Source organism: Bicyclus anynana, chromosome 14 (assembly GCF_947172395.1).
Source record: "Bicyclus anynana chromosome 14, ilBicAnyn1.1, whole genome shotgun sequence".
Classification (NCBI taxonomy): domain Eukaryota; kingdom Metazoa; phylum Arthropoda; class Insecta; order Lepidoptera; family Nymphalidae; genus Bicyclus; species Bicyclus anynana.
Window position 1 is genome coordinate 1,695,812 of NC_069096.1, and position 17,798 is coordinate 1,713,609.

Here is a 17,798-nt window from a genome sequence, read left to right on the forward strand (position 1 = left end):
ATAGAGGTATATGGAGGTCAATAAAGGACAGAAAATGGAAAAGGATGGATAGAATAGAATTCATGAAAGAAGAGTCATTGTGACATTAAAAAACTATTAATTTTATTAACAAGTCGCTCACAACACAAGTCTAAAACTAGAATATATAACGGTGACACTACAAGCTACAATATCTGACAAATAGATACATATAATGAAACAGATAAAATGCATAAGGATCACCATAAATACAATATGTTACTGTGTTTTGTTTGTGAGTTGGGAAAGAATATGATCAGTGCGTCAGAGCGCCTCCGTGCTGCGTGCTTGAGTTGGCTACAAACCGTGACTCGATCATATTCTTTTCGACTTTTCATGCGCGAGCGTTCGCGAGAACTTCGCTTCGGCACCGACAGTTTCTTTTCGGCGCCCACCGGCCCGGTCCGGATTTTCGTAAACCGCCAGTTCGAAAGCTTTTCAATCAAACATTTTCAAAACTTCATTCAACACAGTTAGTTTTTTCAAGGAACTTCATCCTTTACTTCTTGTTTCAATACCTTTTCAAACAAAACAAAATCATCATTAGACTTAGTATTAGACCTTTATTAAGAGCTATCTTTACATCCTAGAGGCGTCGCCCGAGGGCGTTTACAAACTAACTTACAGCTACACCCTTTGTATCACTTCTACAGTATAGTAACAAACGTGACTTTGGACTGAAGTGCGCTCGTTGCTGGGCAACGCGCTACTCGCGTCTTACAATAGTGAATCAGCACTAGCCGGCCCGGACAGGTACGGGTAAATGCATTAGTGGCCGGCGGGCATTTGCTAGTGATGGTGTATCAAAAACTATGCTACTCTGAAGATGACCTCAGCGTCACGATATTAATACCGACCTGTAAAGTCAAAGAGGGGAATAACCATAGTGTCCAACATCATTAGAAGCCTTAGCAGCGTTAGCGGACTTTCGAATATAGTTCCCCCACATATTGCTCTTCAAACCAACATTTTCGCCAGTACCTTGTACCATTTTGGCGCATGTGGACTATCGTACATACAACAAACTGAGTTTAAACAAACAACTATTCTCATCTCAAAACTTCTTTTCCGAATCATCTCACAAACGTCTATGAAGCTTAATTTGATTTTAATTTTAAATGAAACATTACCACTAAAGAGTAACCACTGATTGGTGCTTCGTAAAATTCGAGTTAGCCTTATATAAAGATATTTGAACTATATTTGAATGTCTGTTAATGCTGTTATTTAACACATTTGTTTATACTACTGCTGCTAATTTTCTTCCCTGGATATGTGATACCCTCAATCTGAAACAACAATATGCACTCATATTGTCTTGTCTTCTCAAATCGTCAAATTACCTACAGTAAAGTTTAAATTAATTCGCTATAAAAGTTATTCCACATAAATAAACAAGAATAATTATGCAACTTTATAGTAAAATCCATATTGAGGAAAGAAAAAAAGTATGAAGTAAGTATGAGAAAACTCAATACTTTTTTATGATCTAAATATTGTCTATTAATGATGTGCTAACCAAAACCTAGCTTATGGTTTAACCTTTGGCAAGTAGCTAGTTGTCAGATGTGAGATGAGATTCGTTCATTGATCTCAAATAAAAACTAGATATGCATAGAATTATTTTAAGCATTGTATCACATATTTCTCATTTGTAGGAAAAGGGCTTATGAATGTAAGCATCAAAAACAAAAACAAAAAATTTGAGGAAATTTACTTTTTCATAGAAAAAACAGCTGTTGTTGAGTCGGTATATCGGTTTGACTTCGAATAAGTATGTACTTTAGGATTTTGTGCATAAACTGAACAAGCAAGTTTGTGTGTACAAACAATCCTTTTTTAAAGAACTTTCTTCATTTATTCACCACATGCGTTGTCTGTAAACAGTTGTCTCTATTCTCTAAAACACTACTTGTCTCTATTCATCACCCAAAAGAAATGAGATTTTCAAAACAAGACAAACTTGAATGTCCTTGTGATATTGAAATATTAGAATGAACATATATCAAGTTTGATATATCTCAGCTGAACCTCTTTTTTATATGTGATCAATGATCAAATCATGCACAATTACAAATTAAGAAAACTAAAGTTCATTTATATTTTCCTACAATGACATAAATCACAATAGACCGGAGTCTATTTCATATTGAAGATAAACCTGACAAACTAGGATATATCAATACACCGATCACATTGAGCCTCACGGAAAGGCATATTTTCCAACTCTTCAAACATCAGAAATTAAATGATACGAAAGCTAGTCTAAATGATTTATTAATTTGCACCTGGATTAAAAAATTTGCATAATATCCATTTGTTTATAAAAATGTAGCTACATATTTCCTATCAAAAATTTATACCAATATTATTATTTTTATATTACTTATAATATTTATTCCAAGTGCAAAGTTTAGTCATAAAAAGTAAATAAGTCAAATCACCAATAGTAAAAGATATATGAAAGTGTTAATACAAAGACGATAAAATGATCAATTTTATGTTATATTTTACTAAAGGTGTATGAACAAACATTGACGATTAAGCCTTGGTATATTTTAAAATTCCTTCAAAAAGAAAAATAATAATAATTATATACATATTAAGTATGTACAAAAATTATGCTTTACCAAAGCTAAATCATCAATGAACATACCGGTTTCTTATCTTACTTATAGATGAAAATGATTACCCAGAAAACACAGTCAAATCATAATTACACAGAATCAAATTTAAATACATATAATGTGTGTTCTGAGCTAGAAAAAACTATTCTAACAAAATAAATGTGAAAATCTGCAACAGTATGGTCAGTATATGTCTCAGTCATATTCAACTAAAGATTGATAAAATAATAATAATTGAATGTTTGTAAAATAATAATAACATTTTAAATTTTAATGTAAATGCAAAGAAAAAAATTCCTTGCCATAAAACAAATATATGTTGTAACCAGAGTGAAATATAATTAAACGAAATTGTAAATCCTTACATGAGGTGATCGAGGTAGGTCCTAGATCGATTGTGATGAAAGTATTTATTCAGTAGGTAAATGTTTCCTACAAAACTACTGCTATTGACCTCGCCTCGTTGTGACCAGCCTGTGACGGTCTTTTTCTATTGCTGTCGAAGCATACTGAAGAATTATGACACTTTCGAATTTCCAATTTTATGGGACAGGGATTTTAATATGGTGGATTTGTGGCAATTTCATTATGAATATGATAGGTAGTCAACTCACATAGTAGTCATATAACGGTCTAGATCTAGACTTAAAAGCAAGAAGAAAACTATCTGAATAATTTGAAACAAACTAGCCAGTCAACTGTCAGTTACATGTAGTAGTGTATAAAGTTCCCAGTGAGACTTGTGCAGCGAGAATAAATCACACTATAGCTTGGCAAACTCATTCAACACTCCTGATAGTTCGCGGGGGCGGGGGGCCGGGTAGCGATAACGAATAAGTTGACCGCTTCACATAAGTTATTACGATACAAATAAGTCTTCAGATATCTCTGAATATCTTAAATGACTCATACATAACATACATAACTCGATATACAAGAGTATGTGTATTATAGAATAATAAACTGTTTAATTAAATATTATACTATAATAATAAATGGCGGTGTAAAGGTTTTATTTGTTGTAAAACATTTAATGAATTGAAAAAAAGGACACTATTAAACAAAAATAACAAAATTAGTTTTTTCATTATTAATATTTACAAGTTATTTGGTTGTCGTGACAACCAATAACTTAGCAGGTTGTCACTCATTTTCGAATATGAACATCATGTATATTTTGTTCCGACAGCTGCAGGTCATTTCATAGGAGTAGTCGCCGAAAGAGACCGCCCGAGTTTGATGCACCTGACTTAATACCCCTGCCCCATCCCCCGTCGCCCGCATGCCAAGTTGCCAAGCTATAATAGAATGATCATGAATGGGACTAGCGGTCAACAGTCACACAACAGTCGCGTCGGGCAGAGACTAGGGTCCCCAGTAAGACTTACGCGGCGAGTAGGAGCGCTCGCGCTCGTAGCGGCGGCGGCGGTAGTGCGGCGACGGCGAGCGGTGGCGGAACCCGCGCGCGTAGTAGTCGCGCTCGCGCTCGCGGTAGTTGCCGCCGCGGTAGTAGTAGTCGCTGCTGTAACAAACAGACAACAATATTCAGTTTACATTGCTAAATGAAATAAAACAGCGTCAGAAACTAAAAGTTTATTTAGTTTGCAACTAAATATTATACAATACTACGCTATTATACGCCCGCGACTTCGTCCGCTTGAAAGTCGATGTAAAGTTTTAACTACCCCTACCCTACCCTCTCCATACCCCTAATTTTCTTTGCTATAAACCTCACGGAGCCCGAGACCTTTCCAAAAAATGCAAAACCGTGAAAATCGGTTCGTGCGTTCTGGGTTTATAGCGTCAGGAAGAAAAACCCGATTTATTTTTATATAGTAAATACACAGTAGACTAAATCTTCGAACAGTGCGTGTTGCCAGTGATGACTTACGGTTCCGAAACTTGGTCGCTGACTATCTATGGGCCTTATTAGTAGGCTCAAAGTCACTCAGCGGACGATGAAGCGAGGTATGCTTGGAGTTTCTCTGATAAGATAAGGTAAGTCCATATCCAATGGATCTGTGACAACATCAATTGAGTCACTGGGAGCCACTGGATTGTAATGTTTGGAAGTCCCTACAAAAGGCCTGTTAATATGATGATGAAGAGTCCATATTATAAGAATATTCACATTTATTTATAGCCTGACCTGTAGGCCTGATGCTCACAAATTAGGCCAACATGACATCTGATACGAGAGAAAGACAAAGCGGCGGGATCAAAAACAATTGAAACATATCCCACCACAACTAAAGAGGGAGATTTTCGATTCTAATATTGAACAGACAGCCCCTATCCAGGTATTTTTATATATAAAGTCAAGCCATACTTGGATATTAATATCAGACTAATCACATATGGACTAGCATCCACCCAAATTCACAAACAAAATTGTAATTTTTTGAGAAAAACAATAAACAGTGGTGAAGATTTTAAACTATTCACTACACACAACATTAACACAAAGTATTTCTAGGATTGAAATAACCAATACTTACTCTCTATCCCTACGTCTGTCGCCATAGCCATTATCTCCTCTGACACTGTAAATGAAATTTAATTATATTACCAACTGAATTTTGAATATAATATATTGCTTAAGTAGAGTCTTAGAAATGTTTAAGTAGGCCTTTAGTAATCCAACAAACTCTAAGCTGGCTTACTCTAAATCTACTTGTATATTTTATGTACCAACACACCTTAATACAAAAAGTGAACAAAAACACCCTTTGTTTAAAATACTCTTTAATGTTGGAAATATTATGTGCAAGTCACAAAAATTAGTACCTCCTAGGCTACTAGTAGTATTAATAGTCAGTTGAGAATATTTGTGTTTGTGCAAAAACAGCTCAGAAACTTGAATTTTTTTTTTTTTTTTTATTTTTGTTCTAAGATTTTTTAAGGATACCTATGCAATGATACCCCAAACTATGTAAAAAATGAGTAAAAAAATTCATCCCCTTTACATGTCCCTACATGTACAGTGGGGATAAATTAATAATAATAATAAGAGGTATCCTAAAATAAAACATTTTGCAAGACTATGTTACGACTTTGTTAATATTTTTAAACTCTTTCATGCTTATTTACAGTTTTTTAGTAGTAATAGTATCTGTACTAAGCTATGGACGGACGGACGGACTGACAAACGGACATGGTGAAACTATAGGACTTGTGGAAACCTACGTAAAAGGGAGACAGCAGAAACATGAAGAGAATTTACAATAATCACATACGAGAGCAATGATAGAGGTTCAATCTTTCTCACTATAGCTCTCTCCCACCTCTCACTCCATAGAACTGTGCGTGATACGACGTTCGCTCTGTCTCACTTTTTCTCTCAATCTTTCTCACTTGCTTGCCACTACTGTCACTCCACGGCTAGTTGCTTCATGCCACGTTCGCCCTGTCTTACTCTCTCTCAATCGGTCTCGATCGCTCTCTCTCTCTTTTTCGACACTTCCATTGCATACCGGCGTGACGTTACATCCGTAAAAATTTTACCCTCATGCGTCTAAAGAAGTTTCACTTCAAAAAAAGAAGACAAGCTTACTGTGTGGGTTTGCCCATGTATATGCCAGGCGTAGGCGTGTGCGCGCGCTGTGTGATGGAGAAGTCGACACGGATCCGGCGGCCGTCTATCTCCATGCCGGTGCATTCGTTCTTGGCCACCTTGGCGTCGTCCTGAGATTCGTAGTACACGAAGCAGAATCCTCGGGAGCGACCAGTCTGGGGACACAGAGTTACAGTAAGCTAATCTTCTTGTCAGAGTTACAGTAAGCTAATCTTCTTTCTCTCTGTAAGTTGACTATGCTTTCATTATCAGGTATTAGACGGCAGTAAACATAGGAAAATCGGCAATTACATACGCGTACGAAATTTGACATCTTTAACTGTTAGATGTCCACAGATACGAGTAGACATAGGCCTACTGTAAAACACCATTGAATAATATATATTTTTTTTTTTTTTTAAATTCATTACTATTGTGCAATCAGCTGCAACAGCTTTAAGCAAATTGCTTGTGGGTACTACATGGCATGTGTAGCTGACCTTCCATTGAAGGCCATGCTAATTTATTTTATTTGTTAATTTTTTGTATTTCATTTGTACATTTGTACATTCTTATTATTTTGATTTTTTTTACAGGAGATCCCATATGTAGGCGCGCTTTAGCCTTCTAACATCTATTGGATGACCGAGGGCAGTAGCAAGTTTATTTTCATGGGTGTTTATGCGATTTTTATAGCACATTGATCTGAGTTCAACCACTTCTTTTACTGTTTTTATGTCAAGATACTCATGTAGTTCCGATATCTTAGTGAACCATGGAGCATTTGTGATGGTTTTTAAAACTTTATTCTGAAATCTTTGTAGTATTTCCAAGTTTGAGTTTTTGGCTGTGCCCCACAGTTCAATGCCGTAGGTCCACACTGGTTTTATTACTGTTTTATAAATGAGCAGTTTATTACTGAGTGAGACATGCGAATGCCTTCCCATAAGCCAGTTAAGTTTTCTGAAGGTTTGATTTAGTTCATCGCGTTTTTTTTTACTATGTGCGTTCTCCATGTTTGTTTTTTGTCTAGGTGTATCCCAAGATATTTTGCGGTGTCACTGTGGGGGATAATATCAAGTCCCAGTTTAACAGGAGTACATTCGTCCATTCGTAAGGTAAATGTCACATGTGTTGACTTCGTGGAACTAGCTTTGATACGCCATTTAATCATCCATGAATTTATCTTGTTCAGGTGTACTTGTAGAATATTTGAAGCCATATTTGCGTCTTTGTTATTACACAATACAGCTGTATCATCAGCAAATGTAGCGGTGAGTACGCTGTTTGAGATAGGAATATCTGCAGTGTATAATAAATAGAGTGTGGGACCCAAAACGGAACCCTGGGGAACACCTGCTTGAATGTCATGGAAGTTCGAATATGCGTCATTGATTTTCACTCGAAATATTCTCTGATTGACATATGACTTCAGTAACATGAAGAAGTTGTGTGGGAGGCAATGTTTGGCTTTAAAGAGCAATCCATTGTGCCAGACCTTATCAAAAGCCTGTTGAACATCCAAAAAAACAGCAGAGCAATATTGTTTACTTTCTAGGGCTTCTCTAATTTGTTTGACTATTCTGTGTACCTGTTCCACAGTGGAGTGTCGGCTTCGGAATCCAAATTGATGCTGGGGAATAATTTCCCTTTCATGAAGAATGGTTTTGAGTCTAGACAGAGTTATTTTTTCAAATACCTTGGACAATGTTGGTAGTAGGCTTATTGGTCTATAAGATGTGACTAGATGCGGTGGCTTCCCAGGTTTCGGTATCATAATAATTTCCGAAATTTTCCAAATAGACGGGTAGTGGGATGTTCTCAAGATGCCATTAAAAAGCTGAGTCACAAAGACAATCGCTTTTCTTGGAAGTTGTAGTAAGACCTCTGCCGTTATTAAACAGAATCCTTGAGCTTTGTGAAGTTCAAGTTCTTTTATTACTCTCCAGACCTCTCTGGGGGTGCAGCTTTTTATTGGTAAGCTTAGTTGAAGGTCGCTATCCAGAAAATCTGCGACTTCTCTATCAGTGTCTGGGTCGCCGTTATTTGAAGTAAAAACTTCACTTAGAAACTTGGCAAAGGCTTCCGCACGTTCATTATCTTTCCTGGCCCAAGTACCATTATCTAGTTTTAGTGGGTGTTTTATGGTTACAGGCGAAGCTTTGTTAGTCTTTACGGCTCTATACAATGAATATTCATTGTTTTTCGAAGCAGACAGATTAATCAGTTTATGTTTCAATGTGTCATTTTCTACGTCTTTTAAATAGGATGTAAGTTCCGCTGCTGCCAGGTTTAGCGCCTTTTTGTCCAACGGATGACGACTAGTATGCCAAACTCTTCTGAGCCTCCTTTTCTCTAGTACCTTATTTTTGATATCCATGGGTAAGTTGTTACTACCTGGCGTGTATCTTATAGCCGGTGTAGAAATCCATGCTGCAGTTTGTATCATGTTTGTTATGGTTTCTGCTGCTTTATCGATGTCGTCATTCGTTTTGAGTGAAACTTTTAGCGATAGATTAGTATCAATATATTTTCTGAATGCTGACCAATCAGTTTGTTTGTTGTATAGACATTCTTTGGCGGGTCTTGAAATTATTGATGTACTAACCGTACTTAGTACTGGTGTATGGTCTGAGCAACTATCATAGCAACTATCTATACTTATATACAAGTTTGATAGCCCTTTATATATATAGAAGTCTAAGAGGTCCGGTAATTTGTTGGGATCTGTAGGCCAGTAAGTTGGTTCACCTGTACTTAAAATACTGAGGTTATTTTTGATTATACTTGAATTAAGTTCTCTGCCTCGAGGTAGAGTTAGTCGTGATCCCCATTGCACGTTTTTGGCATTCCAGTCACCACCACAGATGTATCTATTTCCAAGCGTTTTAAAATATTCTGTGAAGTGAGTTTCCTTTGGGTTTGGTTTTGGGGGGCAGTAAACAGCTGAGAGAGTAAGTGACCCATGATTATCGTACAATACAATGGTTGTAGCTTGTAAGTGAGGTGTTTTGTAGTCTTCAAGGATATCATGTTTCAAAGCTTTCCTTACAATTACTGCTGTTCCAGCATGGGCAGTTCCATCAGGATGGGGTGTTGTGTATGTTATATAGTCTTTTATAGCAAAATTGTGGTTGGTAGTAAGATGAGATTCTGACACCAGTAGTACGTCTATTTTGTGGATTTTCAATATTCGACGTCACTCTTATGTCCAATCAGACCATTAACATTCCATGTTGCCAATCTTAGAGTAGCCATTAGATTATCTTTTGTATTACTGTGGTCAATAAGTTCATCATTATTGACATTTGGTCTATTAATTTATCTAGCTTTTCAGCTTGTTTTGTGAGTAGAATCTCTAGCTTAGATTCTGTTGTAGTTTCATCTATGCTCTGAATTTTAGCGACTTCTGCATATGTCCTAGTATTAAACTGGCTTGAGGAGTGTTGTCTAGTATATGCGTGTTCCTTCTCCTTTGATGCGAAGGGTCTATCTAATTTTTGTATATTTTCTCGTTTTCCAGTGCTTTGTTGTTGGTCTTTAGCCTCTGTTTGTTTTCTTGGTTTTATATAGTCTCTTCGTGAAGTATTTCTTTTTCTTTTGTTGATTTCTACATAAACTTCACAGCCTTTGTAGTTTGCTGGGTGATTACCTAAACAGAGGCAACACTTTGCTGGGGTATTCCGGTCTTTTTTAGGGCAGTCTACTGTGTTATGGCTCTCTGCACATTTCACGCATCTATATGGCCTAAGGCAGTTATTCTTAGTGTGGCCATATTGCTGACACCTTTTGCATTGGGGCACATTTGCCTTTCTTATTGGATCTTCAATAATGACCTTTGTATTGAATATATGGGTAATTTTCTTAACCTCTGTATTGTTTGGATGTGGGTCTAGGTTTACAAAGAATGTCGATAGTGGTATTTTATTAGGTCCATATCGAGCATTTATTATTTCACCACAAACTGTGTTTCCGGACTGCTCTATAGCTTCTTGTATTGCCTCTTTAGGTGTACTTGGATGGAGCTTCTTAATTACAATTCTGTAAGGTCTTGTATCCTTTCTAGAAAAGGTGTGTCCAATCAGATTGTTTTCTCTTACTATTTTCATAAGGCAGTGATAAGACTCTATAGTCGGACAACTAAGTCTTAATTGGTTTCGGGTAACAATTTTGATGGTGAACTCTTCTTTATCTAATTTTGATCTGATTAGTTCTGTCAGTTTTGCAACATCTTCAATGCCATATAGCATGATGGGTGGAGGTTTGAATACATGCTGTTTATTGTTTGTAGGTAGGGTTTCAGAATCATCTACATCAATATCCAATGATCCGAATTGGTTTGACACTGGCGTGTTCCCTTTTGGTGATGGTGTGGCCGACATATTCTTTCGTTTTGGGTTTCTGATTGTAGGTACCCTCTGCCACTCAGGGTGTTGAACAGATGTATGTGTTTGGGGTTCCTTGTTGTTGTGGTCAGTGAGATCTATAGGTGGTTCTGTTTTACTAAAGCATGGTGCACTACCTGTAGACATACTCCTTGTTCTCACAAATAGGCTGGGATGAAAAGCCTGCTGAATTAGTTTCTAATAATATATAAATACATAAAAAATACTGTAATATACTATATCCAGTGGCTATATAAAATTAATCTTAATCTGCAATAATATAATTAAAGGATGATTTTTTGTTTGTAGTGAATAGGGTCTGTAACTATTGAACAGATTTTAATAATCCTTTCACCAATACTAAACTACATTATTCGCGAATAACATACGCCATATTCTATGCCTGTATTCCTCAGGGAGTCGGCTTGTATTAAATTAAACATGATATATACCCTGGCATGTACGTAAAACCAAAATGGCAGTTGTCTGCATAGATACAATTGTTAGACGCGTGTTCTGTTGTTGCCCGATACATTAATGAGGATGATGATGATGAAAACAATAAAAGATGATGATGAATTATACATACCTTTGCATCAATAACAACTTGAACTTTGTCAACGGGGCCATACTTTGAGAAGATGTGATGAATCTGCTGCTCAGTGGTATAAAGGCTCAAACCAAACACACCCAAGCACCGGGATGGTGTAGGGTTTTCCTGTAGACAAAATACGGGTAATATACACATTTTTTTAATTGTAAACACAATAAAACCTTAAAACTAGCTAGATGATCTTCAAAATCTTAGTAATAGAATAGAGATGAAAAAAATGTCAGACATATATACTATATTAAAATAGTCAATGCTATACTGAGTATTTAACTGGTATGATTTTATGTAATTTATTATCACACCAGCAAAAATCAATCATTGTAAACTTTTAACCCCTATTTCACCACTTTAGGGGTGGAATTTTAAAAATTCCTGAATCACATTTGTAGGAATTAGTAGAGAGTACGGGGGGTACCGATCGGTTGGCTGGAACGACTTGCGATATAAGGCGCTCGTCGTACGGTCGGCTTCAGTATGACTTGAACGCCACGTTCAAGACCTACACATCTGTTGTTGTTATTTATAGGTTACTTGGGATAGGCGAGAGTGATTTGAGTGGAAAAGGGGAGTGTTTGTTACCTGTCAAGGGTCAACCCTACACACAACGTTTACAGGTGCGTGACTAACTCAAGGTCATTCTCTGCCATTCTAGGGATCATTTTGGTTACAGTTTGATTTATTAATTAAGTTGGCCTGACAAATGTTGTGAATCATAACCTTTGTTCGACATTGGTTTTATTTTTCTAATCCACTTCTGAGTCTGCTAAAACATTATATTTCATATTTTTTTTATAATTTTTGAACAAATTTTTAAATCTGTAACTCTTAAAAATGATGGACTTTGCAACCCCTATTTCACCCCCTTCTATTTTTATTTTAGGGTCAAACACTGCCCAAGTTTTGCCCCAAGGTCCCATTTATGATTATACCAAAATTCATCTTGATCGGTTCAGTCATTTAGGTGTGAAAAGGTAACAGACAGACACTTACTTGCACATTTATAATAATAGTATAGATCTGGTGTTTGTAGATGAATTATTATGAATAACTTTAACATAATAATGTGATATTTATAAATTTGATAGGTAATATTGAGTGATTTTATCCTTAACTTAAATAATTAACTATGCTAATTAAAACTATAAAAATAGATGAACCTCAAAATGTACAGAAATATAATATTTCCTTATCAACTGTGTTTAATTAAAACACCACATTAAAAACAAGATTAAATGGATCATATTAAATTTATATTTCCCAATACAAACCAGCATTCAAACAAAACTATGTGTGGTCTGCCTGTTAAAAGGCAAAGATACATGGAAACATTTGTTTAACCTGCTTATGAAATTAATACAAACTAATGTAAAACCATGGTTATTATTACTGTAATTTTTTTTTTAATTTTGTGCAATCAGCTGCAATAGCTTTAAGCAAATTGCTTATGGGTACTTCATGGCATGTGTAGCTGGCCTTCTAACACTATTTGAGCATAATAAAAAAAATTGTTTTTAAAGTGTAAAATGAGGCTAATTAAAAAAAAACAAATTTAATTTTATATGGATTTAAGGAATACAAAATCTGTACAATTTGATATCCATCTATTGGTTTTAATAAAAAAAATTGTGTCTGTACCAAAAGTCTCACCCGATCACCTTGGTGGCGCTTTCGGGATGACATGGGGCTGTGCGAGTGCGAGCGGCGGTAGGAGCCGCGCGGCGAGTACGAGCGCGAGCGGCTGCGCGAGTAGCGCGAGCGGTAGCCACGCCGCGGCGAGCCCGAGCGGGAGCGGGTCCTGCGACAACATCGACTGTCGTTAGTAGAAGTAGTAGTAGTAGTAGCACCTTTTGTGACGGAGCTCGTCCAGGGAAATCCTTGAGGGAGTATCAGGTCATAAATGCAGGATCTGAACTTTTTTTTAGTTATATATCAGCCATGAGCTTGTCCAGAGAAATTCTTGAGGGAGTATCATGTCATAAATGCAGGATCTGAACATTTATTTTTGTTAGTTATATATTAGCCATGAGCTCATCCAGGGAAATCCTTAAGGGAGTATCATGTCATAAATGCAGGATCTGAACATTTTTTTTTAGTTACATATTAGCCATATCTTTTAAATATGACCAATATTCCCTTACCCCTCCAATTAGTGAGGATAGACTGTTTTAGGAGTGGTTCAACATTAGTCTGCCACTCTTCTGTGATGAATAAATTGCTTTACCATTGAGCTACTGAGGCTCAATTAAGTTTCAATTTTCAAGCGCAAATTTTAATAAATAAGATTTATATTTATAAAAATCCTCATATCTGGTAGCTAACAGGATAACATATCACAAAATTTGTAGGACAATGTTACTGTTAAATTACTACCTCAACAGCTCAACAGTAAAAAGGTCAGACTAATCACTGAGAGGTTATGGTTCAATCCTCGCCTAATAGATTATTGTCATACCCACTCCTATCAGTACATTTGGACTAGTAGAAGGGAAAAAATCAGCTTAGATATTAACAATTTGCATATTAGTAAAATTTGGGAGGTCATCAAGGCATACAAGACTCTTTAAATCTTATTGCCAATTATTTCACTGGCAACTGTGCCATCTAAACCAAAGCATCCAGTCCAGTTGCTTGTTATATTTAATTATAATCATTGTTATCTTTCTATTTGCATTCTCTGGTAGTCAGTTCAACTTATTAATTATGATTTTCCAGCACAGTAATGTATGCCCTGAATTTTTTTAATAGCATTTATACAAATATCTATCTGTATACCATTCATAAGTTTCTCAGCAACATAGGTATACAAATTCTTTATATCAATAAAAAATTAGAGTTGATCAACCTGACCTTGTATTTAATATTCACAACTCTTAGCGATAAACAATAATACTTAATGGTTTAGAGATCCACTGATTTTTATGATTGTACAACATATTTTTTTATATTCAAATTAATCTGATTGTATGGCATCCATTTTCAATGGACATACAGATAAACATCTACTCAAGGCCTCTCCTGGTTTCCTAAACATTTAAGAGGTTATCATATTAATTAAACATCCCAAAACCACTGTAATTATGATTAGATTAATTGGTAATGTATAAATTATACAGTTGTGTAAATATATAGTTTTATGGTTAACTACATTGTCAGTGTAACAAACTAGTACCCTATAAAACTGATGAAACTTAACAGATATTAATTTTATATCAATTTATACTTTGTAAAGAAATAAACTAACTCAACAAACTCAAAGTCAACTGTGCAATTTATTATGTCAAGTAAATTGATACAGCTGAATTGTTTAAAAAAAAAACATGTCAATCCAAGAAGATGTATGTACACTACAATATGTGAAATATTACTATAAAAAGGTAATCTCTGGATCTAATGATCCAATTTTGTAAATTCATTTAAAACTAGAAAGCCATGTTATTTGTGAGTGTCATACTATGAAACAAATATCTTAGCATTCCATGGATTCACTGTGCAGGTGCCGGGGTCCATCGCATTGAATCCAGGTCCAGGACTTGTGACTACTGGAAGTAGGGTTAAGGACTTCCTGCTTCCCATGCTTGTGTTGTTCTCCCTGCCTAGCCAAATTTGGTAAGATCCTATTACAGCAGCTTTGAATACTCATTCTAATATAGAACTTGCTGCAGTTCTAGAGACCAAGGTCTTTAAGCAAGTTATAGAGAGATTTTGCTGGTAATCCTCTCGCACTCACTTCAGGCATACAGTAACTACATAGCCATTTTTAGTTAGTTCATTTGTTAGGTCATAAAATTTATTCACTTTTATAGTCTCCCTCGGCACAGTAAGTTCAACAAGTACTATACGCTTAGTTTGCTTAGAAAAAAGAAAAATGTCTGGTCTAGATCTCCGAATAGCAACATCCTCTGGGGTTTTATAATGTTTTTCATATTATATTTGTATGCATTAACAAAGTCCAGTCAGACTAGACTAGAGGAATTTGATTTATAGCCTTCTTTGACAAAATTAATTTGTCTTTTAGTTGTAGTCAATCCTTTTTGAGCTCTAGCTGACACTGAAACTGAAAGGCTTATAGCTTCACGTATAATTTTAAGTACTCTACTGATATTATAAACGTGAAAGTGAGTGTGTATATTTGTTAGTTACTCTTAACGCCGCAACTACTGCACCAATTTGGCTGAAATTTGGAATAGAAAGATTTTACTCTGGATTAACATATACTTTTACCATACTAGAAAAATTCATGGTTCCTGAAGGATTTGTGAAAAACTAAATTTCATGCAGTCATGGGCGTCCACTAGTAGCTTATATTTAACCCCATATTCAGAAAATGGCAACTATGAGGGTGAAACTGTGTAAAATAAAATGAAATATTTTTAAACATGGTAACTATAGTACAGGGTACTGTGTAACTACAGTAAGTTATGTTGGATAACATCCTCCCTATGCTTATCAACAGGTTTATTGATAAAGCTGTTGCTATAGTATTGACGCATGAGTATTGATAAAACAACGCCTCCTTATGTTGACCAATGACTCTTATAGGCACATAATTATGTACATTTATAGTATTTTGTTTAATAAAAATTGTTAATTTTACATCCACATTTTAATATCAAATGGTACAAATGTAATATACCACAGCAGTTTTAAAATGTCCAAGCAAATAAAACATTAGTAAAATTTAAAACATTTTGTAGGTGTGTTAATTAAGTAATGTTCTTCCTAATAACACATCATTAACAGAAAAAAGCCCATACATGTTAATACTAAAGTATAGATGACTTAACAAAAAAAAAGTGAAATCTAATCATACATAAACATTATTATTCTATAGAACCGACGTCCATACGAATGTTTTGGTGGCGTAAATACATTTATATCCTATACATACTTATAGAGCTATAAATAATAATTGCGCAACGTTTGCCTTGACGACGAGGTTATAACAAAAAATTACACGGAAAATATGCAAATTGGCAAAAAACACACACACAGAATACCCGAAACTATATTAAGATTGCGGAATAAGATAAAACAACTCACGGGCTTCTATATTTTCGACTTGTCGCTTTTGGCGGAGGTGGCGTGCGTGACCGGCTTCTGCTGTGTCCCCGTGACATCGCAGCCGCCTTGGGTGCAGGCTCCCGGGACCCGTTGTGAGTCCTCGAGCGACTCCTCTGAAACCACCCAGGAAGAATTGTGAATATTTCGCTTGACCAGCTAAACAAATGAAATACGCATGAGGCGCGAGCGAGTCACTCCGCTCCGGTGCTTAGATAATTATAGTACCTCACGATCCGACATGACGAGTATTACAATTTACAATTCAAACAACAAAAGCGTATTAACACTCAATAAATCAATCTAATAATAAACTTTAAATTTAATAAAAATAAATCACTAAGACCCAAACAGTCTCAGCGACAACGCGGCGGCAACGAAAAACAAAATGGCGTCAGTCAGTTTAATTTTTTTTTTCAAATCCGGCAGACAAACTTGGCAGTTGGCATAGCAGCAACATTGCCTGAAGGTATTATACTAATTCCCCACTAATAAAAGCTAAATTCCTCAAATTGGGAAAATAAAATATCCCAGTTCCCCATTTGTAGAATTAAAAACTAATACTGTTTTATTTAGTTACTAGCGGAAGCCCGCGACTCCGTCCGCGTTTTTAAAAACTGTTAGCTTGATGCACGGCTTGGATGTTAGGTTTTATTTTCGGATTACGGAATATCGTGACTATCATATCTATCCAATATATAATGTCAAGGTTCATTTGAATTCATTTGGTAGTATCGGCGTTATGCGCGGTCAACAAAAAGACGGACAGACAGGCAGAGAGACACGTAATCCAATAAACTATGCAACGAGCTTGAGCGATGTGTTTGTTGGATTGTATTAAAATTACACATGTGTTTATAGCGAATAGAATTTTTTACTTACTTGTATTAAGAACACAATACATATATATTCTTGTTGAATATTTCGATGTATGAGTAATTGAGTATGAATCGTCCCCTTTAAAAAACGACAGACAATTTTGTTAGTAAAATTCGTGCGATACTAATAACGCACCTTTTAACATAAACTAAATATGACTAAATGAATATGTATATTAATATGACTGAATATGACTAAAATGGACTTGTCTTGTATTTGTTTTGAGCCACTAGTAATTATTAAGTGTCGTGCAAAGTATACGTCGTGCTTTGTGTTGTGTTTACTTGCTGACAATGAAAAATGCCTACGAAAGAACCAGTCCCCACTATTGGGGAATGGTCCAAAATCGAGTTTAAATTCCCCGTTATTTGAGGTATTACCAACAGTTTGGCAATGTTACTTGGCAGGCAAGAGACAAAATCGCCAAGCGTGACGTCAAAACCGGCGTCTGTAATCATGCGCGCCAAAACTCGTAAATAGAATCATAGACTAATAATTATTTTGGTAGTTTTGTTTTTACCATTTATTTCATACGAATGAGATCTTAGTCTAAGATTTTTAAAGATAGTCCAACATTTATATTATCTTTTTAGCCGTTTGTGATTTATATGTAGAAAACTACGAACAAAAATACTTCCTACTATTCTTAGTTGCACTAAAGTTTG

General features: G+C 35.7%; 1 protein-coding gene across 3 annotated transcripts; it reads right to left on the minus strand.

Annotated features, from left to right (window-relative positions):
• Positions 1-74: 74 nt before the first annotated feature.
• Positions 75-16,653, minus strand: LOC112057896 (transformer-2 protein homolog alpha). Of its 3 annotated transcripts, none has more exons than XM_052885636.1 (8): positions 16,483-16,653; positions 16,237-16,370; positions 12,832-12,991; positions 11,173-11,301; positions 6,199-6,374; positions 5,144-5,188; positions 4,034-4,167; positions 75-536 (listed from the first exon to the last, which is right to left on the minus strand). In XM_052885636.1, exons 1-8 carry the CDS (start codon positions 16,495-16,497, stop codon positions 511-513), a joined length of 819 nt encoding a protein of 272 aa, XP_052741596.1. In that variant the 5' UTR covers positions 16,498-16,653; the 3' UTR covers positions 75-510. The 3 variants fall into 3 exon arrangements, with proteins under 3 accessions (XP_052741596.1, XP_052741597.1, XP_023954266.2); XM_052885637.1 differs by having other exon boundaries at positions 75-1,307; XM_024098498.2 differs by having other exon boundaries at positions 75-875; positions 16,483-16,651.
• Positions 16,654-17,798: the final 1,145 nt, after the last annotated feature.